Genomic DNA, 25,237 nt, shown 5'->3' on the forward strand with positions numbered 1-25,237 from the left:
TTAGTGAAACTTCTGTGGCTTCCCTTGAGGTTTCCCCATTTTTTTTTCCATCTCTCTTTTTAGTTTATTTGCTTTGTATCTCTCGGCCATTAAGACAAGTTCCTCTGGGATACTCTGAAATTATTAAATGTGTTATTAGGATTCTGAGTTCCTTCCTACAATATGCTGAATAACCTTTAAATTGTTTCAGAGAAGCCCACAATCACAAGACATCTTTCAAAAAGAGAAAAAAAGGTCTTTCTTTGCCAGTTAAGTCCTAAATATGTCTAAGCTACAGAATCATGTGCCCATCCTTCTACTCCGTTTCTATTGTTTCCTAGCTGCCTAACAGTTCCTTTAACACATTTTTATTTTTATCTTTTTGTTTTATTTTATGTGTATGACTTTTGCCTACATGTATATCTATATACCACTTGCGAGTTTGGTGTCTGCAGAGGCCAGAAGGGGGATTCTTTGGAATTAGAGATGATCATGAGCCATCATGTGGGTATTGGGAATTGATCCGGGTTCCCTAAAAGTGTGCTTTTAATTGCCTTTTTTTTTTTTCGAGACAGGGTTTCTCTATGGTTTTGGAGCCTGTCCTGGAACTAGCTCTTGTAGACCAGGCTGGTCTCGAACTCACAGAGATCCGCCTGCCTCTGCCTCCCAAGTGCTGGGATTAAAGGCGTGCGCCACCACCTCCCGGCTTGCTTTTAATTGCTGAGCCATCTCTGCAGCTCCATTACGTTTTAATATATATATATATATATATATATATATATATATATATATATATATATTTGATTTTGTGTATGTTCAAGCTCAGCCCAAGGGCAACTCTTGGGAGTCAGTTTTCTCCTGTCACACTGAGGGATCCGGGGATCAAATTTAGGTTGTCAGCCTTACATGTACATGCCTCTACCTGTTGAGCCATCTAAATGACCCTTCTGTCATTTAGATACACACACGCACACACACTAATATATATATATATATGTATATATTAATTGAATCATAAAACAGTAGGTAGGTTTCTACTATATGACTTTTTTTTTTTTACATCCTTCATTTTGGTCAACTCCTCTCTCTCAGTCTACCTCAGTCTGTTTTTTTGAGACACGGTTTTTCTCTATGTGGCTTTGGTTTTCCTGGAGCTCACTCTGTAGACCAGGATGGCCTTGAACTCAGAGATCCACTTGTCTCTGCCTCTCAAGTGCTGGGATTAAAGGTGTGTGCCACCACCACCCAGCTCCAACACCCCCTTTTAATGGTATCATTTCTCATGTATTCTGTCTCACTACTGAACTTAGAGTGTTCCTACGGCTATCTATTGCTCACTCATATCACATTAGGTTTCTCAGTCATATACTCCCACAGCTCACAATCATTGCCCTGTCACAACCCTCATATTAGTGTTTGGTTATATATCTTACTTGCCAAGCACGGCCTTCAGTATCTGGCATAACGTACAACTAACACATTAATATAAAAATTTCTATAAGTTGCAAATTCTTACCTGATTTGCTCTTTCCAGAATATTAATCAATTCAGTGGCAATCCTCCAATCATTTCTTGTGATAAGGGTAATTGACATACCAGTTCGCCTTTAAAAGGAAAAAAGTTCATATAATTTATTTTATACCATATACTCTTAATTTGGTTAATACAGAAAACAGAAGAAAAACAAGAAACCTCAACCTTTACACATATGTGTTATAGAGTAAATATCACATAAACTGCAATTTAGAATCTAAATAAAGTCATCTCTTTGCATTCAGTGGAGTTGGTTCCAGGACCCCACGAGGACATCAAATCAGAGGATACTCAAGACTCTTCCATAAAATGGTATCACATCTATGTACTGTCCTGTATAATGTAAATCATATCTAGATTACTTACTATATGCATACATACACACTCTACAAAAACAGATGTCATAATTTTTTTATCTTGGGAACAAAGACAAGAAAAAAAATCTGTTCACCAAAGGTAGTTTTTTTTAATTTATTTACTTTAATTTTAATTTTATGTGCATTGGTGTTTTGCCTACTTGTATGTTTGTATGAAGTGCCAGATGCCCAAATAGGAGTTACAGACAGTTGTGAGCTGCCATGTGGATGTTGGGAATTGAACTCAGAACCTCTAGAAGAGCAGCCACGGATCCTACACAGGTACTTTTTAAAAAAATAGTTTTGATTTATGATTCATCAGACCTGAAACACAGAAATTCTGGGTTCAGAAGGCTGGTGGAATTTTCAGTTTAAAAACAGCCCAATGATTCAACAGGGATGAAAAGGTACTCTTCTCATGTTAGTGCAAATCTGAATACTTTGTCAATAACAATAAAAGTGATAGCTGAACACATTCACTGACGGAATACTGCAGGTTTAAAACATTAGCACAAACAAGTACATACTTGGGAAGCTAAGGCAAGAAGATCACAAAGTTCAAAGCTTGCCTGGGCAACTTAGTAAGACTGTGGGGTAGGGGTGTGGTGGGGGGAGTACAAAGAGGCCCAGGGATATGGCTTAGTGATAGAGCACTTCCTAGTTTGTGAGGCCTTAAATTCCAGCCCCAGTACTGAAAACAACAACAATGACAACAAACACACAGGGGTTAGAGAGATGGCTCAGCAGTTAAGAGCACTGGCCACTCTTCCAGAGTCCTGGGTCTCCAGCAACCACATGATGGTTTACAACCATCTATAATGGGATCCTACACTCTTCTCATGTGCAGATGAACATTCAAATAAAGTGCTCATCTATGTAAACAAATCTTTTTAAAAGAAGAACAAAATGCTAAGTAACAACAAAAACAAAACACACAAAACCTATGACCGACAATTGAAAAGAACTTAAATTACGAGAAGCCAATCACTGCGGGATCTAGTTCATCCAGATAAAAAGGGATAGAAGAGTCAATAAGGGTCTAGAGAAGAACAGAACATATACAAGAGAATAAAATGGGTTTCTGCGAGAGTGAAGAGAATCCAGAACCAGAACTTTTCTCCTGGGCTGACCCAGCTGGCTTACCCCGCTCTCCCAGTACGTCCTACTCTGTGTACATATTCTTCAATGTTCCGTGGAAAATCGTAATTGTAGACATGAGTGATATCATGGACATCAAGACCTCGAGATGCTAAGTCAGTAGCGATAAGTATTCTCACTTTACCTAAAGAATAAAGGCAAATAAACACTAAACTTGTCTGGTAAAAGCCAGTTGAAGACATGTGAAATTTAATTAAATGATTATTGCTTATAGTGAAAGCAGAAAAGACTTATTTTTTTAGCGGTGAGGGAGGAAGGGGACACCCGCTTAGCCAGCCAGATCAGCTGAATCAACCCTGGCGATCAATGGGGTGACAGATGTTGCAGCCAGATCGCCCTCACACCCAAGAAAGACTTTAAAACTACTGGCAAGTCACAACACCACATACCACAGTTCAGCAAATGGTCCTCTCCTGAACTATCTGAACAAATGTGGGAAAGAGAAACGTTTCAGTGGTCTGAATGAAAATGGCCCCATAGACTCCTATGTTTAAATGCTTAGTCCCTGTAGGTATAATTTTAGGGAAGAATTAAGAGGTGTGGCCTTGTTGGAAAATGTACATCACTGGGAGAGGGTTTGAAGTTTCAGGAGCCTCCCACCATTCCCAGGGCAGAGCTCAGCTGCTGCGCCAACACCTTCCCTGCTTGCTGTCAAGCTCATTGGTGATGGGCTCCAAATAAAGCTTTTCTTTTATAGGTTGCCTTGGCCATGGTGTTTTAACACAGCAATAGCAAAGTAACTAAGACATACATCTTTCAGGGAAACTAATACAGTCTCAACTACAAGTTAGTATTCTAACGTCACTCATTCATGAATTGGTCTTTGTAAAGTTAGCTAGTTATTTCTCAGAAGCAGATATTAATATTCAGTCTATTTTGGGTTTACAAAGTGAGGACAGATTGAGAAATAGAAAATATGAAAAGATATCATCACTCAGTCAAGCCCAGGTACTGGAATCCCCGAAACTGCAACAGACAGCAATTATAACTCACCTGTCTTAAAGTTCTCTAATGCTTTCTCTCGGTCACTCTGCTCTCTGTTGCCATGCAGAGACTCCACTGATATGTGTCGGAGAATCAGGTCACTTGATAAGTGATCAGCACTGAACCAAAGAATAAAGTTAATGAACTTAAGTGCTTATTCTAATACCTTCATCAACTAGCAAACAGTCTGTCAACTTCCCCATTTGAAATTTTATATACAAAAACAGCCATGAGTAAGTCATCTGGATTGCTGATGATAAAGAAAGCACAAAGAAATACCTACACGGCTTTTCTGCTGACAAACACAATGACTTTATCTTTAGGTGACATATTCTCTAGGAAAGTTTGGATATGAGTTCGTTTCTCTTCTTCTGTGGTGATGATTATATTTTGCTTCACTGTACTTACAGCCTAAATAATTCAGAGAATATAAGTATATTAATACCAACCACAAATGGCTCAAAATGCATTTATAATCAGCTAAGACTTTGAAAATAGAAAGGTAGTGAGCATAGCAAAATTATTATTTCTACTCAACACTTAAGCTCAGTCTTTGATTTTTATCACTTATTTACCCCCACTGAGTCTGGGAACACATGAATGATTGGCAGGCATGCTAAAAGCTACTGACTACTGTTGTAAGGACAACCATCAAGTAATATCATGTTTGTAAGCATTATATTCCTGAACTTTGCATATCAGACTTTCAGTAATGAGGTGATACAACATGAATCTCAACTCTGGAAGTACTTTGTCAATTTAATACAAAATTGACTAGTGTCATTTTTTTAACTAATAATAATTAATTAAAAATCTCTTTAGATAAAAGAGATTATAGTAGCACTTAGTCAAGAATGAAGTACTCACATAGTTTTTCCTGAATGATTATCACTTTTCAGAGTATTAGTTTATATTTACTATTATTTTTTATGTGTATGTGTGCAGAAACATTGAGTGTGGAGGCCCAAAGTCGACAAGATCTTCCTCAGTTGCTCCCCACTTTAATAAATAAGACAGGGTCTCTCACTGAACTTGGAGCTCTCTGACTTTGGCTAGTCTCACTAGTCAGTCAGCTTGTCCTAGGGAATCTGTCTTGGTGATTGCCACATCTGCCTAATTTTTCACTTCGGTTCTGAGGATCTGAATTCCACGTCCTGAGTAGCAAGCACTTTATCCACTGAGCCCTCTTCCTAACCCCTCTATTTTCTAATACATATATATTTCTAATATGTATATATATAGAATTTAGTATATATGCATATTAGAAATATGCATAATATATTAGAAAAATATTTACACACACTCTGTAAACTAATTGAGTTGATGAAACAGACATATCAAAATCAGGCTTTTTTCCCCTTGTGTTGGGACTGAACCCAGAGCCTCATGGATGCTAAGTATCTACTCCATCACTGAAGTACATCCCACTGCCTTTATCTATGTTCTTTAAGTATAATTATACAAAGTTTTAATAGAAATAAAAACAAGCTTACAACTAGATCCAAAGTACCAACATAGACAATCATTGGCTCTTTCAAATAAGACTGCGCAAGACGGCGGACAGCAGATGGCCAAGTAGCACTGGAAACAAACCAGATACACAAACATCAAAACTTTATTATAACATGTTACCAAATTTCTTTAAGCATGCTGTGTACCAAGCTACTCATGAAAGACATCTTTATGTTCCTAATCTCTGAAATAAGTCAAAGAAATTTACAGTTAAATTCTATTGAGCTGTCTAGCTGCAGTCAAGCCACTGGACATAACTTTTAAGTCTTTTTTCATTTACTTATTCTTTGTTTATATTATCCAAAAGGTTAAGAATGCCTCTATAACATCAAATAAATTTTTACCTATAAAAGGGTAACAAAAGTTTAGTTGTGTTTCATCCTTTATAAAAGCCAAAACAAACAAACCACCAAAATTAAACAATCTATATTTATCACACAATGTCAGCAAGGAAAATCAAGTGCTTAGGCCCATACAAATCATTTTAAGTATATTGGTCAAAGGCTATAAGTTCATACTTTTCTTCAACATATATAAAATAATGAAATTGGTCCCCTTTTGTACCTTCATATACAATGAAATATAACTCCATTTTCTTGAAATGGTAGATAACAGAAAATGAAGTGATTTAGTATTTTTTCTAAAGCCATTCAACTATCCTTTCTGTAAACTAAAAATTTTCCATTAATACACAAATGCATTTTATTTGATCAAATCTACTGTTTATTACACTACCCCCAACTCCTACTAAATTCCTCTCTCCCACCTCCCAACTTCATGCCTACACCCTTTTTCTGTGTCTTCTTTACACACAATACACACACACACACAACCTACTGAGTTCAAATGTGTTGCCACATGCATGTGGGTATAGGGCTACCTACCTTAGCATAAGAGCCTAACAGGGCCCCACCCCTGAAGAAAATTGGCTTTCTACTGGCAAGTGGCAACTGCCTTGAGTATCCCACCCCACGCTGTTTAATCCCTGCTAGGATATTGACTCAGTCGATTGTATGCAGGTCTTGTGTAGCAACTGCTCACCATGTCCAGAAGACCTGTTTTAAAGTCCTCCCTGATCTCTGGTTTCTATATTCTTTCTGCTCAATTTTCTGTATATTTCATGAGCCTTGTGGGAGGGGGAGTCATATTATTTTAATTACACGCATATGTGTGCATGGGGATATGCTTATGATTGCAGGTGCCCCTACAGGCCAGAGGCATCAGACTTCCTGGAAATGGAGGTACAGGTGGTAGTGGATGCTCATATGTACCTGATGTGGATGCTGGGAACTGAATCTGGGTCCTCTGCATGAGCAACAAGCATTCTTAATCACGGAACCATCTTTCAAACAGAGAATATGGGCCTAGGAAGAATTTTTCTTTATAGATTACACAGACAATCATTGTTTTCTCAGTTTTATGTCAGGAAAAGTAATCAGAAATCAAATATTTATCTCTAAAGATAAGTGATCATTTATTCAACATAAGGTCTTTCCAAGAAACACGACTTTCATGTAAAACCCTTTGTGAGCGGCTCAAGCAGGCAAAAGTACTTGCTGCCAAGGCTGACAACCTGATTCCATTCCCAGAACCCACATCGTGGCTGGAACCTACTCCTGCAAGTTGTCCTCTGACCTCTCTACATGTGCCACAGTGCATACACACACACAAACAAAAAAATAAGTATAGTTATGCCTTTAATTTCAACAATTGGGAGGCAGATCTCTTTGAGTTTGAGTCCAGCCTAGTCTACATGGAAAGTTCCAGGCTAGACAGAACTACATATTGTTTCAAAAAAAAGGTAACAAAGCCGGGCAGCGGTGACGCATGCCTTTAATCCCAGCACTTGGGAGGCAGAGGCAGGCGGATGTCTGTGAGTTCGAGGCCAGCCTGGTCTACAAGAGCTAGTTCCAGGATAGGAACCAAAAGCTACGGAGAAACCCTGTCTCGAAAATCAAAAAAAAAAAAAAGTAACAAAAATAACAAACCCGGGGGCTGGAGAGATGGCTCAGAGGTTAAGGGCACTGACTGCTCTTCAGGCGGTCCTGAGTTCAATTCCCAGCAACCACATGGTGGCTCACAAAAATAACAAACCCATTTATTATGTAGGAAAGGTATAATAGTCAAAGATAAAGTATTCATTGTTACATTCAAGAACCTCAAAGTACTTTCAAGTAATGCTCTGAAAGGTAGTTGAGAAAGTAACTTAATAGAATAAGTTTTTAATCTACCGACTTCTATTCTGAATACATACATAATTAGGTATACTTACCTTGTCATAATAGTCTGCCGGTCTGGGCGTACATCTAACAAAATCTTCATTATCTGGGGTTCAAATCCCATGTCCAGCATCTTGTCTGCCTCATCTAAAACCTGTATTCAAAATTAAGAATGTGGCCAATCTCTTTTCTTTCTTTTTTCTTTAAGTATTTATTTATTATGTATACAGTGTTAGTTTCCACGTCCGCCTACAGGCCTGAAAAGGTCACCAGATCTCATCATAGATGGCTGTGAGCCACCATGTGGTTGCTGGGAATTGAACTCACGACCTCTGGAAGAACAGTGTTCTTAACCTCTGAGCCATCTCTCCAGCCCCACCAATCTCTTTTCTAAACACTTACTTTCCCTATTATCTAAGACATTTCAACTTCTCAAGACCAGAATAAACTTTCTGTGGACAAAGAATGCAGACTGATTTGTTTCACTTGATTCCCAACAGTTTCTATGGCTACTGAATGAGAAAAACCGAATGTCTAACTTTCCTACTATGCTAAGCAGAATGGGAAATAGTTCCAGAATACAAAGCCCTATAAAACAGCCATCCCCTCCCCCGTCTTTTACAAATTCAGTTCTTTTTCCTCCCAGTATTCCAAACCCTCACTCCATGATTACCAAATAGGTTACACTTTTCAGGTTGACAAAGTTATTCATTTGTAGGTCATTCAATCTTCCAGGAGTTGCAATAATGATGTCTACACCTTTTGAAACATCTTGTATTTGTCCATCTCTATCGCCACCACCATATACACAAACACTTTAAAAAAATCCAGAAGTTCATGTTTAAGCAAAGAACATCCCATCATAATGCAAAATTGCAACTAACCTAAGCATTTCAGTTACAGATAAGATGAAATAAAAGATTTGATGTTTTTAGGAGTAGCCACCCCATTATGCAAACTATCCACACTGCCAGCCTATAGTGTTTCCTAAAAAACAATATTTCTACATTTCTGAGCTTTATGACATGGCTATTGTTAATTAAATCAGATCCCTAAGGTATGAAACTAATGAAGATGTCAGAAGCTATGATAATAAAAGGTAAACTCAGAGCAAGAACTTGCTGTGTTATTATAGCACAGCAGTAACTTAAAATTTTATTTATTTATTTATCTTTATTTTACATACATTGGTGCTTTGCCTGAATGTGTGTCTGCGTGAGGGTGTCAGATCCCCTGGAACTAAAACTACAGACAGTTGTAAGCTTCCATGTCGGTGCTGGGAATTGAACCTGGGTCCTCTGGAAGAGCAGTCAGTGCGCTTATTGACTAAGCAGTCTCTTCAGCCCCATACAGCAGTGATTTGAATAATACAATGTATTTTTGTTTTGCAATACAAGATTTTTCTGTGGAGCTCTGGCTGTCCTGGAACCCTCTCTGTTGAACAGGCTGGTCTTGAACTCAGAGATCCATCTGTCTCTGCCTCCTAAGTGTTGGGATTAGAGGAGTGTGCCACCACTGCCTGGCGATAGTGTATAGTGTATGTTTTTTAAGATTTATTTTTACTATTTTAAATTATGTGTTTGTCTGCACACAAGTATGTGCACATAAGTGCATGTGCTCTTGTAGGTGTGGGATTTCCCTGGAGCCGAAGTTCTAAGTGGGTGTGTGCTGACTTAGGTATTAGGAACCGAACTTGGGTCTTCTGTAAGTGGGCAGGTACTCTTAACTGCTGAGCTAGCTTGTCAGTCCATAAAATGTACATTTTAAAGAATTAGAAGGCTTTTGAATGTTTACAACTCAAAAAATGATATTTAAGAAGCCCAGTGGTGGCACATTCCTTTAATCCCAGCACTAGGGAGGCAGAGAAAAGGAGACCTTTGTGACTTTGAGGCCAGCCTGATACACATAGTGAGTTCCAGGACAGCAAGAGAGACCCTGTCTCAAAAAAGAAAGGTTTGAGGAAATGTTTAATTCAACCTAAACATTACATAATTCATGGACATACCAAAGCATAACATGGTACCTCATTAATAAACATGATTTTATTGTTGTGTACCAATTGAAAATTAATTTGTAGAGCTGGGGTGATAGTTCAGGAGCTGAGCATTTGGCAAATATGCACAAGACTGAATTTGAACCAAAGAAACACACACACACACACACACACACACACACACACACACACACACACACAATTTAAATAAAGTTACTACAAATGTGGAGGTGAATATAACACTCATAGAGAAACGACTTACCTTTTAAGATCACTATATGAATATTTAGAACATTCAGCTTCTACTTGAAGGGCTAATTCCCGGGTTGGTGTAAGGACTAGCATGCCTGGTCCATTTCTTTGTTCTCTAGCTCTTTAAAAGGGAAACAATAACATTACGTTATTTGTCTCAAGTGCATGGCAAGGTCATTTAGAGCAAGATTTGTAATGATGAGTGTCAAAAGAAGCAGAAAAAACATATTTTTACTTTTTGGTAAAGTGTATGATTAAAAAGTTCCTCCTGTAGGCCAGGTGGTGGTGGTGCATGCCTTTAATACCAGCCTTTGGGAGACAGAGGCAGGCATGTCTGTGAATCTGAAGCCAATTTGGTCTACAAGGCAGATGCCAGGATAGTCATAACTGTTACACAGAGAAACCCTGTCTCAAAATAAATAAATAAAAAGTTCCTCGTGTAGACTTAATTTTATTAATTACAATTAACATACCTAAAAATAAGCTGCTGGTATAAGTTTCTATAATTTTTTATTATAAAGGTAGAGCTACCATAAAATGACAAAAGCCAGAAAATAAGTCACATACACCACAAGTCCACTGCCTCAAATATTTACTTGTTCATTTAACATGACATTTTTTTAACATTACATTTGAAATGATAAACATTTTTTTCATTGGTTAGAACTATATTGGACAACACATTCATAGAAATTTAATTAAACAACATGATTTAGGACAATTTAGGCACTTTGATTCCAGTGTTTTTTATTGACTTTTGGTAGACAGTATCTATTGCTTCCTAAAATGGTTTTATGACCATATACATCATAAGCATAGTCATATGCAGACTGGCAAAGAAGAGAAGAAATGACAGAACTTAATTATAGTTTTTTGTTATATACTATTAAATCCCTAATAAGAAAATAGAGTCAAGGGAGTTCTTACAGTGGTTGAGAGTCTAGGTGGATAAATCCAGGCATTAAATAGGACAGTGTCTTCCCTGTTCCAGTTTGTGCTACTCCAATAAGATCTATTCCTTGTAGAACTATTGGCCACGCCTGTGACTGAAAAAAAAAAAAGATCAATACTGAAACAAGAATCACAACTCCTGCTCCATTTGTTTGTGCCCATCAGCTCTAGGTTTTTAAACACATCTTGTCAGTTATTAGCAGTGCTGCAGGAGGTACTGGGCACATGCTATTAAGACACAGCTATTCCCTAGTGATTTAACTTCTAACATTATCAGATATTATCTGGGGGGCAGTGTTCAATGAAATATTGGAGTTAACAAAAGCATACCTGAATTGGTGTAGGCTTTTTAAAGCCTGCTCTTTTAATGTTTTCCATAACTTCTGGGTAACTTTGAAAGGCATCTTCAAATTTACATATAGGGTTAGGGATAGGACGTTTCTCACCATCTTTCAAGTCATCACATGTTATATTAAAATTTTCTTTCCTTTATAGAAAATACAAGTATTAGTGGATTTGTTCAATTGACTTGAGAAAGAATATTTCTTTCTTTCTTTCTTTTTTCTTTGTTTTTTGAGACAGGGTTTCCCTGTTTAACAGTCCTAGCTGTCCTGGAACTAGATCCTGTAGACCAGGCTGGCCTCGAACTCATAGGGATTCACCTGCCTCTGCCTCCTGAGTGCTGGGATTAAAGGCGTGTGACACCACGGCCTGGCCCAAGAAAAGCATATTTCTTACAGTCAGTTCAGGTAATAGCCAGAAAGTCATCTGTGCCTGATTAAAACCAGATTTTTAAGGTGATATAGACTAAGAAATGGAGGGCTGGACATGGTGGCACACAACTGGAATGCTAGCACTTGGAAGTGGAGACAGAAGGATTGAAAGTTTGAGGCCAGCTTGGGCTATACACTCTGTTTCAAAACAAATAAGTAAATAAATGAACAGACAAAAAAAGAAATAGGACTGCTTCCCTCTTAAATGAGGGTACAGAGGTAAAGGGAAACCTAATTCTGTGGGTGAATGAATGAATATGGAAAACAGGACCCAAACATGTGCATGATAACATAAAACTAGGCTAACAAATAGTCCTGAGAGGAATTATTTGACCAAGGCTTAGCATTGTCGCAATCATCTCTCTGCCACACCTTTTTTTTTTTTTGCAGAACCTCGTGTGGACTTGGCTAGTCTCAAACTCCACGCGTAGCTTACACTGACCTTGAACTCTTTCCTCATCATCTTACCTCAAACTCCAAAGTGCTAAGATTACAGACATGCACTACTATGCCCACCCATTATTTTTACAACAAACTTATTATTTGTAAGATTTGTGTCAGTTTTTAAGGTTGCTATTAACGGGATGAAGAGATGGTTCAGTGGTTAAGAGTCCTATTTGCTCTTGCTATCACAGTTTGTAACTCCAGTTCCAGAAGATTTAACACCCTCTTCTGACTTCCTTGGAAACCTAATGTATGTGGTGTACATATATACATGCAGCCCAAACAATCACAGACTCATAAAAAAAATCTAATGACTTCAGATAAGAACTCAAGAGTTTGAGAAATTATTCTTTGTTTGTAGTAGACAGATAATTACAGAAAAGTACACCTGGCCAAAACTGAGAGAACAAACTGACTGTAATGTCCAGCTCCAATTGATACATCTACATCTGAGACAAGCCCTACATCTCAGGCCAGAGGAACATCACCAAAGACAAGGTGGAATGATTATAAGAGCCAGAGGACCAGGTCATCTTTTGGTGAAATTGCATCTTCTAAATATGAGAGTGAAGATGTACCCATGAAATCTCAAATATATTCCTAAATACCAGTTCACATGCCAAGATTGACAGGGGGAATTTCATAAGGCCCCACCCCCAAATGACGAGCTATGGGAACTAATGAATGTTGAGGGAGGAAGAATCAGTCATCCCAAGGACAAAGGCCCTAATTGGTTATTTATCACCAATAGTCAGCCCTGAAAACATACATATACACAACAAATGGACTCAGCAGGTTGCTTAATTCATGTAACAATGATATGTAATAGTAACAAAGAGAAAAAAACATGCATTTGAGAAGATGTGGAAGGGACACGTGAGGAGTTGGAGGGAGGAGAGGGAAGGGAGAAATGATGTAAGTACAGCACATATATATAAAATTTTTTTTTTTTTTTGGTTTTTCGAGACAGGGTTTCTCTGTGGTTTTGGAGCCTGTCCTGGAACTAGCTCTTGTAGACCAGGCTGGTCTCGAACTCACAGAGAGCCTCCCAAGTGCTGGGATTAAAGGCGTGCGCCACCACCGCCCAGCCATATATGAAATTTTTAAAAATGAAAAGTGCTGGCCAGATGGCTCAGCGAGTAAAGGTGCGTGACAGTGAAGTTGATGCTCCATCCCTGAGACCCACAGAGTAGGGGAGAAGCAACTGCTGCAAGTGGCCCTTTGGCCTCCATATGTGCGCCAATGCCGTGCATATATGTATGCACACATACATGCATATAGAAATGTAATTCAAAAGCAATGGGATTCATTATAGAAGAAGTTACCATATTAAAAAACAATTTTTAAAAGCTTTTCACCTTTTCACTGTAAGCTGCGGACATAGCTAAGCTGTAGAGTAGTGGCCTCGAGTGCATGGCGGTACACACTTATAATCTCATCATAAGGAAAGTGGAGGCAGGAGGATAATGTGACATACAGCAGCTCTTTGTTCTTTGAGACGGGGATTTGTATTCCAGACTGTTATCAATCTCATTGTATAGACAAGAATGATCTTCAACTTCTGATCCTTGCCTTTATCTAGAGGGCTGGGATTGCAGGCATGTGCCATCTTGCTGCCATGATACTAGGAACCAAACTTAGGGTTTTGTGCATGCTAGGCAAGCATTCTACCAATTGAGCTATCCCCAGTCTTAGAGTAACTTTTTCATTTGGCAGGAGTGGGGTGGGGAGGACCAAATGCAGAGTATTGCACATGCCAGGCACGTACTCTCTACTACTGAGACGCACCTCCAGCCCTTAGTATACTTTTGTCAGAATGCATATACTTTAAAATAATAAAAGTATAGCAAATATATAAACTAGTAGCAGTTGTCTATTCTCAGCATAAAGTTTTATAAGCTGTACGTAAACATAGTATACTCTGACTAGCATAGCTTTAGTTTACCACCGTCATGTCACCACATACATGTGAACAATGCATTGCATTGTTTATTGCAGCTACAGTCACTTCAAAATAGTATTTCTTCAGGTACGTTATAATCTGTGGGGTCACTATCATGCAGTTTGAGGTTGACTGTTACATCCCCAGCATTGCATTTAGTTCCTCGGCTATAAGAACCACATTAAGTGTTCAGGTGCTATCTATGGCCTCTGAGACACAAACAGACCAGCTTCCATCATCACAATTGGACATTTGTTGTTGTTTGTGACAGTCTTGCTGACCTTGAACTCATGATTCTCCTACCTCTGCCTCCTGAGTGCTGGGATTACAGGCGTGTGCCACCATGCTCCACTGCAGTATTTGACAACACTGCTCTAAAACTCATCACATAAGATGCAGCCAAGGTTTCAGTAGAACAAACATGAAAGTTGGGAATAGTGTTACAATACAACCATTCAAAATCCTTGCCTAACACGTCAACAGTAAGAACCTAAGAACACTGAGGTAATGAAACAACTACCCACCTCCAGTTGTCTATCTGCGCTTGTGACATTGAGCTGGTCGTTGCTGATTCTACGTAAAAGTTTTTCTTAATTGGAGGTAAATCTGGGACAAAGATGACAATCCAAACTTAGATAAAAACGAGAATGTACATTTACTAACACTTATTCAAAACTACAGATTTCAAACTAGAATGATACTAAGTTTTCTATGCATACAGTTTTTGATAGTTCCACATGTTGCTGTCTAGGCTTATGCCAGTCTAAAAGATCTCCTTTTGGTTTCTCTTTCAACTATATTTTTTCACTCAGGAAGGACTCTTTTAAAAAATATTTGTATTTTGTTACTTATTATGTATGTGTATGCATGTCTCTGTGGGCGTATGCCATGTGTATAGGAGCCCGTGGTGGCCAGAAAAGGCAGTTAGGTGCTTTGGCAGTTGTGAGTCGCCCAACAAGTGTGCTGGGAATTGAACTAGGGTTCTCTGCCAGAGCAGCAGGTATCCTTAACCATTCAGGCACGTCTACAGCCTCCAGGAAGGAATCTTTTACATTAAAGGAAAGGAAAGCATGATTTTTTTCTATGCAGGGTCTCACTGTGTAGCTCTGACTGTCCTGGAGCTCACTATGTAGACCAGGTTGACATGTACATACACTCTTAATCAAGCCATCTCTTCAGGCCCACACCTTTAGCGTTTATTTTTTGTAACGTTGATAACCAAACCCAGACCTTCTTGTTCAGAAACTTTCTCTACCACTGATCCACAAATTCCCAGCACCCATACTTTTTGGCCTTAAATATAAATCCTCAATTTTCTGAGGTTGTCTCTGTCTGGCTGAGTCTCTCTTTGTGTGAGCATAGTGTATGCATGCATGTATGTTGGTATGCATGCATGCATACATGTGTGCATGTGCAAGCCAGAGGATGACGGTGGGTGTCTCCTTAGTTGCACTCTCATTGAATTTGAAGCTCTCCAACTGGTTAGACTGGCTGGCCAGTGAACTCTTAGGATCTACTTGTCTCCATTCCCCAAGCCATGAGATTACAGACGATCAGCACCCATCTTGCTTTATATGTGGTGTTGGAGATCTGAACTTGGTCCTGCTGCTTATGTGACAAGCTCTGTTGTGGCTCTGCAGCCCGAGGATGTAAAAGCACCTCTTCTAAGCTTAAATCCTTACACAGTGCCCCATAGCGCATCAACTGCCTAAAAACTTAACATGTAGAGGTTCAGGCCCACATGATGATATAGTCACTAACACTTTGATTAATTTATTAATAGTGCATTATTTTTGTGTATATGTGAAGTATGTATGAGTGTGTATACAAACATCTCTGTGTGAGAGTATGTTGCGGTGGGATGGATGCACCATCTATGTGTAGATGCAGAGCGCATGTCCAAACCGAGGCTATGGTGAAGGCTGCCTGCGCTGTGACACACGTGAGCACAGCCCGAATCGCTTCAGATCTGTTATGCTTCTGACTTTGAATTAATGTTTGGTCACTGAGTGTCCAGAAACCTTGTACTGTTGCCACATTTTTCATGACCCTTAAATTCAGTTACATGATCCTACATGGGTCTTGACTCACAGGTTAAGAAGCTGGGTTACAGAAGACATGAACTTCAGTAAAGAAATAGCATCACTGCCCACAAATGGTAGGATACAGCACTGACCTGCCCACTTTTTCTTTTCCCACTTCAAAGCATCTTCTCGAATTTGGTCCCAGTCTATCAATGGCTGATCTTCTGTTACACTGTCACTTGTGCTGGTGTCTGCTCCAACAGAAGGTTGGAATTCAATATCTGTTAAAAGATTTTTACAAAATTAGCTTTGAAGTAAATCCTGACAGCACAAAATCCCCAATGCAATATTTTTGTGTTTATTTATATGAGAATATTAATATTTAAAATGTAAAGAAATCTGTAATTTCCAGGGTCTAGGGCAATGGTTCTATGTAAACACAAGCAAGAACAAGGACCAGATCTGGATCCCCAGCCCCATGTCTGTTCCAGATCTGGATCCCCAGCCCCATGTCTGTTCCAGATCTGGATCCCCAGCCCCCATGTCTGTTCCAGATCTGGATCCCCAGCCCCCATGTCTGTTCCAGATCTGGATCCCCAGCCCCATGTCTGCTCCAGATCTGGATCCCCAGCCCCATGTCTGTTCCAGATCTGAATCCCCAGCCCCCATGTCTGTTCCAGATCTGGATCCCCAGCCCCATGTCTGTTCCAGATCTGGATCCCCAGCACCATGTCTGTTCCAGATCTGGATTCCCAGCCCCCATGCCTGTTCCAGATCTGGATCCCCAGCCCCATGTCTGTTCCAGATCTGGATTCCCAGCCCCCATGCCTGTTCCAGATCTGGATCCCCAGCCCCATGTCTGTTCCAGATCTGGATTCCCAGCCCCCATGCCTGTTCCAGATCTGGATCCCCAGCCCCATGTCTGTTCCAGATCTGGATCCCCAGCCCCATGTCTGTTCCAGATCTGGATCCCCAGCCCCATGTCTGTTCCAAGTGGGCATGGAGGTCCTCCTGGATCACAGAACTAGGGAGGTAGACACAGAGGTTCTCCAGAGCAGGCTGGCTAGTTCGAGTAGCCCAGTCAGTAAAGTCTGCATTCAGATCAAAGAACCTACCTAAAATAGGTGGAGAGCACTCAGATCTACTGCTGGCCTCTGAACACAAGTCAGAGCACACACACACAGGACCAATCTTTACCCTTAATACTAAAGTGTGCATTAGAGTTCTCTCATTTTAACTTACCTGTGGCTAAAAGTCAAACTAGATTTAACCATAATAGTTAAGTAGCAATAGGTATTACACATGTTTTTTACATCCATTTATTTTTGCTTATTTTTACAGTGTGTGTGTATATGTGTGCACCGACATGTCCCTGAATATGCCATGGGGTACAAGTCACAGGACAACATGTAGGAAGTAGTTTTCCCTTTCTACTATATGTGTTCTGGGGATAGAACTCAGGTTAGTTTGTTATTCTTGGTGGTAAGCACCTTTACTGACATTACGTAATTTAAAAAAGCCAAAGTAATCTAGCCCTTTACTGAAAAAAATGTGTAGATCTGGAACATCTAAAGCCTTGCCTGAGGAAAGGAATCAAGTATGATGTTTATAACACTGAAAAAGAACCAGGTATGGCAAAGCGCATTTGTATTCCCATTTCTCCGGAGGCTGAGGTGAATGGATTATGAATTTGAGATCACCTTGTCCTACATATGGAGACTCCGCATCACAGAAGAGAATAAAACCAATAAAAATAATGGTAAAAAGTATCTTTAAAATACGACAGGAAAAAAAATCAATGAAATAATTCCTAATAATATTCTGCTATACTTATAGACTGGAGCCTAGTATAACTTCACCAGAGAGGCTTCATTCAGTAACTGATGGGAGAAGACCCAGGGCCAAAACATTAGGTGGAGCTCAGGGAACCCCACAGAAGAGGGAAAGGAGGGACTATAGGAGTCAGAGGGGTCAAGGACATCAGAAGAACAAGGCCCACATAATCAACCAGGGCTCATAGGGGGCTCACAGAGACTGAAGCCATCAGGGAGCCTGTAAGGGTCTGAGCTCGGTCCTCTGCATATGTGTACAGTTGTGTAGCTTGGAGTTCTTGTGGGACTCCTAACAGTGGGAGTGGGGGTGTCTCTGACTCTTTGGTCTGCTTTTGGGGCCCTTTTTCCCCCACTGAGTCAGCCCTAATATGAAGGTTTGTACCTAGTCATATTGTAACGTGTTATACCATGTTTGGTTGATATCCATGGGAGGCCTGCTTTTTTCTTTAAGGGAAATGAAGGAGGAGTGGATCGGAGGGAGAGGGGAGGTATGGGAAGGGCCTGGGAAGAGGAGGGAAGGAAAACTGTAGTTGGGATGTAATATATCAGAGAAGAATAAATAAAATTAAAGAAAATCAAAAAATATCCAGAGCAGCTGGGCATGGTGGTACATGCCTTTAATCCCAACACATGGGAGGCAAAGGCAGGCAGATCTTTATGGGTTCAAGGCCAGCTTGGTCTACAAAGAGTTCCAGACCAGCCAAAGGCTATATAGTGAGAATCTGTCTCAATAACAACAGCAATAACAACAATAGACTAAAGCACTTAAGTGTGTAAAGATTACTTACCAAGTTTGTGTCCTGGAATGTAATTTTGTTGTTTTTTAACAACATTATCTATCACTGTTTTTGCTTTTGTTTGCATGGCTTTATTGCCAAAAATTTTGATTTCTGCCTCAGGACTTCCTTTTATTACCTAAATAAAAAGGGAGAAACAAAGGCAAGATTGAAGTCTCCTCATCAAGCCAATAATTACTCTACTTCAAATAGAAAGAAAGAATGTAAACATGGTCTTGCTACTATTCCATATCCAGTTTGACTGGGATCCTATGTCTCCTGATGGGTATCAATGACAATCTGTGAACTTAAATTCAGAAAATAAAACAATTCAGGGGCTGCCCAGATGGCTCAGTAGTCAAAGGAACTCGCTCCCAAAGCTTGGCTTTGAGTTTAATCTCTGGATCCCACTGAAGATGGGAGTGAACCAATTCTGTAAGATTTCTCTGAATGCCACACACAACCCTCTGGTGTTTGTGCTCCCCCCTACATAAAAAATAAATTGAAAATAAAAGGATTCTCTAAGTAATACATGTATGCAATGATAGAGTTAGTTTTGCTTTTAGTTTAGTTTTTTTGAGACAGGGTTTCTTTATGTAGCCCTGAATTCAATCTGTAGACCAGGTCAGCCTTCAACTCAGAGAGCTGCCTGCCCTTGTCTCCTGAGTGCTGGGATTAAAAGTGTGCATCACCACTGCCCTGCAGATTTAGGTTTTCTTTTTTTTTTCTTTTTCTTTTTGGTTTTTTGAAACAGGGTTTCTCTGTGGTTTTTGGAGCCTGTCCTGGAACTAGCTCTTGTAGACCAGGCTGGTCTTGAACTCCCACCACCGCCCGGCTCAGATTTAGGTTTTCAAGGCTAGGGTAATGAGAACTAGGATAGAATACAATTTATCACACCACCGAGGACTGAATCAAGAGCTTCACACAGGCCAGGGAACTATCTCCCAGCCCTCTTTCCACTTTGTATTTTGAGACAGAGTCATGCTAATTTACCCGGGGTTGGCTATGAACTCACACTGTAGCCCAGGCAGGCCTTGAACTTGTGATCTTCCTGAGCAAATGGGTTTTAGCCCACAGCACCAGGGCTAGCAAATGACATATTTAAATGTACTTATCAATATTTATCTTGAAAACTACTCTACGTCAAGTGTTGTCTTTCTTGGCTGGTTATTCAATGTTTGTCAACTCCAGGGTTTACAGATATAAACAACTCTGTGTTAAGTGCTAAATGAAGCCATTATAAGATGCTGGGAGGATGTCATAACTTGGCTCGTCTGAAGCTCAGCAGAAGTTGCCTAGAAAGAGACAACTACAGGGTGACAATGTGAGGAAGTATATGGCAGTCTTCAAATATGGCAGGCCAAGTGGACTATGCCAAGGAGTCTGGGATTACCAGGCATAGATCTTAGCTGCTGCGGGTAGTGTACACATGTAATTCCACCATTCACGGGCTGAAGGACAGGAGACTCTGGAGTTATAGGCCGGTCTGAACTAAACACCATGTTCCAGGCCAAACTGTGCTGAAAATTGAGACCTTGGGTTGGGCTGGTGAGATGGTTCAGTGGCCCAGTGACTTGAGCTAGATCTTTAAGAACCACATACTGAGAGAACCGACTCCTGAATGCTGTTCTCTGACCTCCACATGTCACAGGTGCTAGTATACTAATGCACACATATGTACAGACTCACAAATAAATAAAATAAAAATAAAGGGCCTGATATGTATTTCTGTGGTAGAATGCTTGCCTAGAATACATACGAGACTGTGGGTCCAATCCCCAGTACCCCAACTAAATAGCTTTAAAAAAAATCAAAGACTAGAGAACCACCAAAGGTTCTTATGCAGAAAAGGAACTATATGACTATATTTTAGGGAGACTCCTCTGACTAGTGGGGAATGGTGAGGAGACTAGAAGAAAGCTGAACAACTAAGGGAAGATGAAAACCATGGCATCTCCCTGCAAAATACAGGGTAGAGACAAGACTCTGTAGAAGACAAGGGTTGCTTTCTCGGCCTGAGAGTTCAGTGATGCCTTTCACTGTCAGTACGATAAAGAACATGAAGAGCCTTGACAGCTCACTTCACCATGTTAAGCACAAAGCACATGCTAGTCAGGGGCTCCTTATGAAGAGCTATGCTCTCAGGGGTCAAGAACCAATCACTTACCTGTATTCTAGTGTTTGTTGTGTTTTGGATTTCTCTAATTTTTGACCCACCACGACCTGTTTTAAAAAAATAAAGAAATCTATGATTATGAACTGAAATCTATGTAGTTCCCTCAAAGGCCTTTGTGTGGCTTGCTTGTACCTTGAGGATTTGCTTAGGCCCAATCTTGTATATACCACTTCCATTTGATAATAAACTGCTTCTATGCAAGTCCTACTTGACTTGGTGGCGCACTGTCAAACATTCAGTTTACACTAAGACCCAATAGTAGACCAATATCCCTCCTTCAAAGGGAGAAGAACATGCAGATGATGGTTGAGCCTTGCTCCAAAATCTAAAAGGTCTTCTGTGATTCACCTACAGGGGCCTGTCAAAGGTCCAAGCAGCATCCCTATCAGCCATGGACACCTCAAGTACCATAGGTCTTGCTGGGTCATATGGTCCAAGTGGTAGAGCAGCCTGCACTGCAGCCTGGACCTGTTGAGAAGCTTTCTCTTGTTCCAGGCCCCACACAAAGCTAGCAGTTTTCCAAGTCACTTTAGTGTGGGACAGAGTAGCATCCAAAGAGACCTGTAAACATTGTGCTTGGTGGTGAAAAGGGACAGCTTCAAAAATTTATCCTTCACCTTAGAAGGAATATCTCTGCATGCCCCCATACCACTGGACTCCTAAGAATTTCATTGAGGTAGAAGGCCCTTGAATTCTGGCTGGATTTATTTCCCATCCTCTGATATGCATATGTGTTATCAAAGTGGTTACTACCTCCTGCTCACTTGATCCAATCAGCATAATGTTATAAATATAGTACACCAGATTGATATTTTGTAGAAGAGACAAACAAACGATCAAGATCTTTTCTAAGTTATGACACAGAGCGGAAAAAACTGTAAAGGTATACGCTTGCCCTTGTCAACTGAAAGCAAATTGTTTCTGGTGGTCCTTACGGTCAGGTACTGAGGAAAAGGCATTTGCTAGATCATACCAAATACCAGATGTGTTAATTTGCTCAAGTAAGGACACTCTACATCTGGTACAGCCGCTGCAACTGGAGTTACCACCTGATCGAGTTTTTGATCATTGTCACTCTCCACAACCCATCTGTCTTCTGCACTGGCCGGATAGGAGAGCTAAAGGGGAGAGAGATGTGTGGGAGCCAACACTGAATGCATCTTTCAAGTTCCTGACCGTGGCATTAATTTCTGCAGTTCCTTCAGGGATGCAATATTGTATTTGGTTCACTATTTTCTTTAACAGAGGCAACTCTAACCCTTCCACACATAATAGCCGTCACTCCACAGGTCAGGGAACCAATATGAGAATTCTGCCAACTTCTAAGTATATCAATCCTAATTATACATTCTGAAACTGGGGAAATATAACCACCAGATGAGTTCAGGGACCGACTATGAGTTGGACACCAGCCAAAACTCCATTAGTTACCTGACTTCCATAATTCCCTACTTTAATGGGAGAGCCACAATATTCCTTGAGATCTCCGGGAATCAGTGTCAATTCAGAACCAGTATCCAAGCAATCCCGGAAAGTTGTTTCCTTTCCCCTAATGTACACTTATCCTTATAAAAGGCTGTAGGTCCCTCTGGGGAAGAGGCTGTAGGTCCCTCTGGGGAAGAACTGGAGAAAGGCCAACTGTGAATGGAAATAAGGCTGGGTGTCTCAACTGGTCTTCGGTAGAATATGCGGGAATCCCAAAGAGGTAGGCTCCATTGCAAGTGAAGGAATGGATTTTTAGGCAAGGCGCGGGCAAGCAGCAAAGAAGGAACACTTCTTTCTTCCATTGTCTTTATATAGGACTCCAGCAGAAGGTGTGGTCCCTCCTGCCTCAAGATCTAGATCACAAGTGTGCCCTCCATTCTGTACTTCAATTCATTCCAGATATAGTCAAGTTACAACCACGAATAGCTATCACACAGGGTCTCACTATATAGTGCCAACCTGCCTGATCTTGGTATATAGACCAGAAGTGCTTCTACCTCCAGAGGGCTGGGGTTAAAGGCCTACATCACCATGTCCAACTTTATCCTTCTTTTAAAAAGGTAATTAGCAGCTGGGCAGTGGTGGCACACACCTTTAATCCCAGCACTTGGGAGGCTGAGGCAGGCGAATCTCTGTGAATTAGAGGCCAGTCTGGTCTACAAGAGCTAGTTCCAGGACAGGCTCCAAAGCTACAGAGAAACCCTCTCTGTCTTGAGAAAAATATATAATAATCAGCAGTACTTGGTATTGAACCAAGAGCTTTGTGCATGCTAGGCTCCATGGACCCATATCACTACCGCTAGGATGGCTATTATTTAAAACAAAGACACATGTTTGGTAAGGATTTGGACAAATTGGAAAACAAACAAACAAACAAAAAACCCTACCATCTAATCCAGCAATTGCCATGTCTGAGCGCACATGTAATAAGAATTAGAAGCATGGTGGCGAATATCTCCACTGCTGTGCTCACAGAGGTGCTACTCACGAGAGTGAAAAACTGGAAGCCACTCAAACATCACCAAGGGATAGTGAATAGCCACAACAGTGGAAGAGACATATAATAAGGAGTTAACTTTCTGTCTTAAGGAAATTCTGTCAGATACTGAGAAACAGATGATGACTGTGGGCATTATTTCCGCACAGTGAGCCCATCTCAAACTACAGTGTCTTGATTCTACTTGAGGATCTAAAATAAAATGCTCCAGCAGCACAGAAAGTCGATGCAGAGGTCCAAGAACAAGGAAAAGCGAGTTGAGAAATGGCATAGTTCTAACCATGGGAGATGGTTACAATCTTCCATTTATCGCTAATACTGAACTATATATTTATTTTTAAATACAAAAATAAGGTGAGGCTGGGTAGCCGATTAAGGGGAAGGTATTTGCTTAACCTTTATGAAGCTTTGGATTCAATCCTGAGCACCAACAGGAAGGAAAAGAGAGTGAAGAAGCCGGGCAGTGGCGGCACACGCCGCTAATCCCAGCACTTGGAAGTTCAAGGCCAGCCTGATCTACAAGAGCTAGTTCCAGGACAGGCTCCAAAGCTACAGAGAAACCCAAACCCTGTTTCCAAAAAAAACCAAAAACAAACAAAAAACCCTATTGGCTCTCTGGTGAGGATCCTGTTCAAATACTGGGATTTCTCTCTCTCTCTCTCTCTCTCTCTCTCTCTCTCTCTCTCTCTCTCTCTCTCTCTTTCTTTCTTTTTATTTTCGAGACAGGGTTTCTCTGTAGCTTTTTGGTTCCTGTCCTGGAACTAGCTCTTCTAGACCAGGCTGGCCTCGAGCTCCCAGAGATCCGCCTGCCTCTGCCTCCTGAGTGCTGGGATTAAAGGCGTGCGCCACTATAGCCCAGCTCAAATACTTGGATTCTTGCTCAGATTCTTCGGGCATGAACCTTGGAAACGGAATCTGTTTACTCCAGTAAACAGTCTTAAAAATACGATAAATATGCTACAACGCAGGTTTTTAGAACTAAAAACATTAACTCCAAGGACCCAGAACAAAAAACTGTAACTGGAGCTAGGAATTAACGCCAGAGGGAAACATCCCCAACACTGTTCATGCATCTCGGATAAACTGAACATTGCAATCCTAGGACTCCCCGATGCAGCTTTCCGCATTTCAGTTCACCTTAAGCTAAACTATGGCAAAGCCCAGGCTCTGGCTAGTCACTACCGCACCCTCTGGGCTCACCCTCGAGGGCACCCAGCTTCACCGCGGACCCCGCGCGAGTCTCCCAGGAGGTTCTCTCCCGTACACCCCGCCGGCCGCCCCAGAACCGCGTCCCGTGCTGCTCCCGCCGCCTCCGCCGCCCACCCGCGCTCACCTATCACCGCGCCCACCACGTCGTTCTTCACCCCGAAGCAGAGCGGCGGTTCGCGGTGGCTGGCGGCGGCCGTGGCCTCGGCGGTGGCACCCGCTGGCTCTCTCCAGCCGCCGGCAGCCCCTCTGCTGCTGCCGACCCGGCCCCTCCGGTTAGGTTCCTCCGCCGCCGTTCGACCGGCGCTGCGGGACCCCGCCGAGCTTCGCCGGGGAGCAACGCCCGAGGAGGAAGCGTTGGCTGCGGATTCCCGCCTAGACATGGCTCTCAGGAGAGCCGCGCGTCGCACGTCGTTTCCCCCCGACTCTGCAGCACAGGCCGCGGCGTCGGAGAAGCTCTGCGGCCGCCCGCGAGCTCGCCCGCCAGTCCTCGGCGCGCTCATTGGTCGCCGAGCCTCGGGGGCGGGGCCTGCCCGGCCTGGCCAATTGCGCTCGCAGTCACGTGGCCGCCTGGACCTGTAAGGCTCCTGGTGTCACCCAGCCTGAGGACGTCGCACCTTGGAGTCTGGGACACGATCTCAACCG

The 25,237-nt window shown here is 41.3% G+C and overlaps 1 protein-coding gene across 1 annotated transcript; it reads right to left on the bottom strand.

The window, feature by feature from the left end:
- Positions 1-25,000, bottom strand: Ddx43 (DEAD-box helicase 43). Its single transcript, XM_075967740.1, has 16 exons — positions 24,720-25,000; positions 20,896-20,951; positions 18,741-18,867; positions 16,273-16,401; positions 14,621-14,702; positions 11,268-11,424; positions 10,914-11,032; positions 9,997-10,107; positions 8,415-8,556; positions 7,795-7,895; positions 5,504-5,591; positions 4,294-4,421; positions 4,020-4,129; positions 3,012-3,150; positions 1,496-1,583; positions 1-114 (listed from the first exon to the last, which is right to left on the bottom strand). The coding sequence occupies exons 1-16, from the start codon at positions 24,973-24,975 to the stop codon at positions 1-3; spliced, it is 1,947 nt and encodes a 648-aa protein (XP_075823855.1). The 5' UTR covers positions 24,976-25,000.
- Between the last annotated feature and the right edge of the window lie 237 nt (positions 25,001-25,237).

The sequence above is a fragment of the Microtus pennsylvanicus genome, chromosome 3 (assembly GCF_037038515.1).
Source record: "Microtus pennsylvanicus isolate mMicPen1 chromosome 3, mMicPen1.hap1, whole genome shotgun sequence".
Classification (NCBI taxonomy): domain Eukaryota; kingdom Metazoa; phylum Chordata; class Mammalia; order Rodentia; family Cricetidae; genus Microtus; species Microtus pennsylvanicus.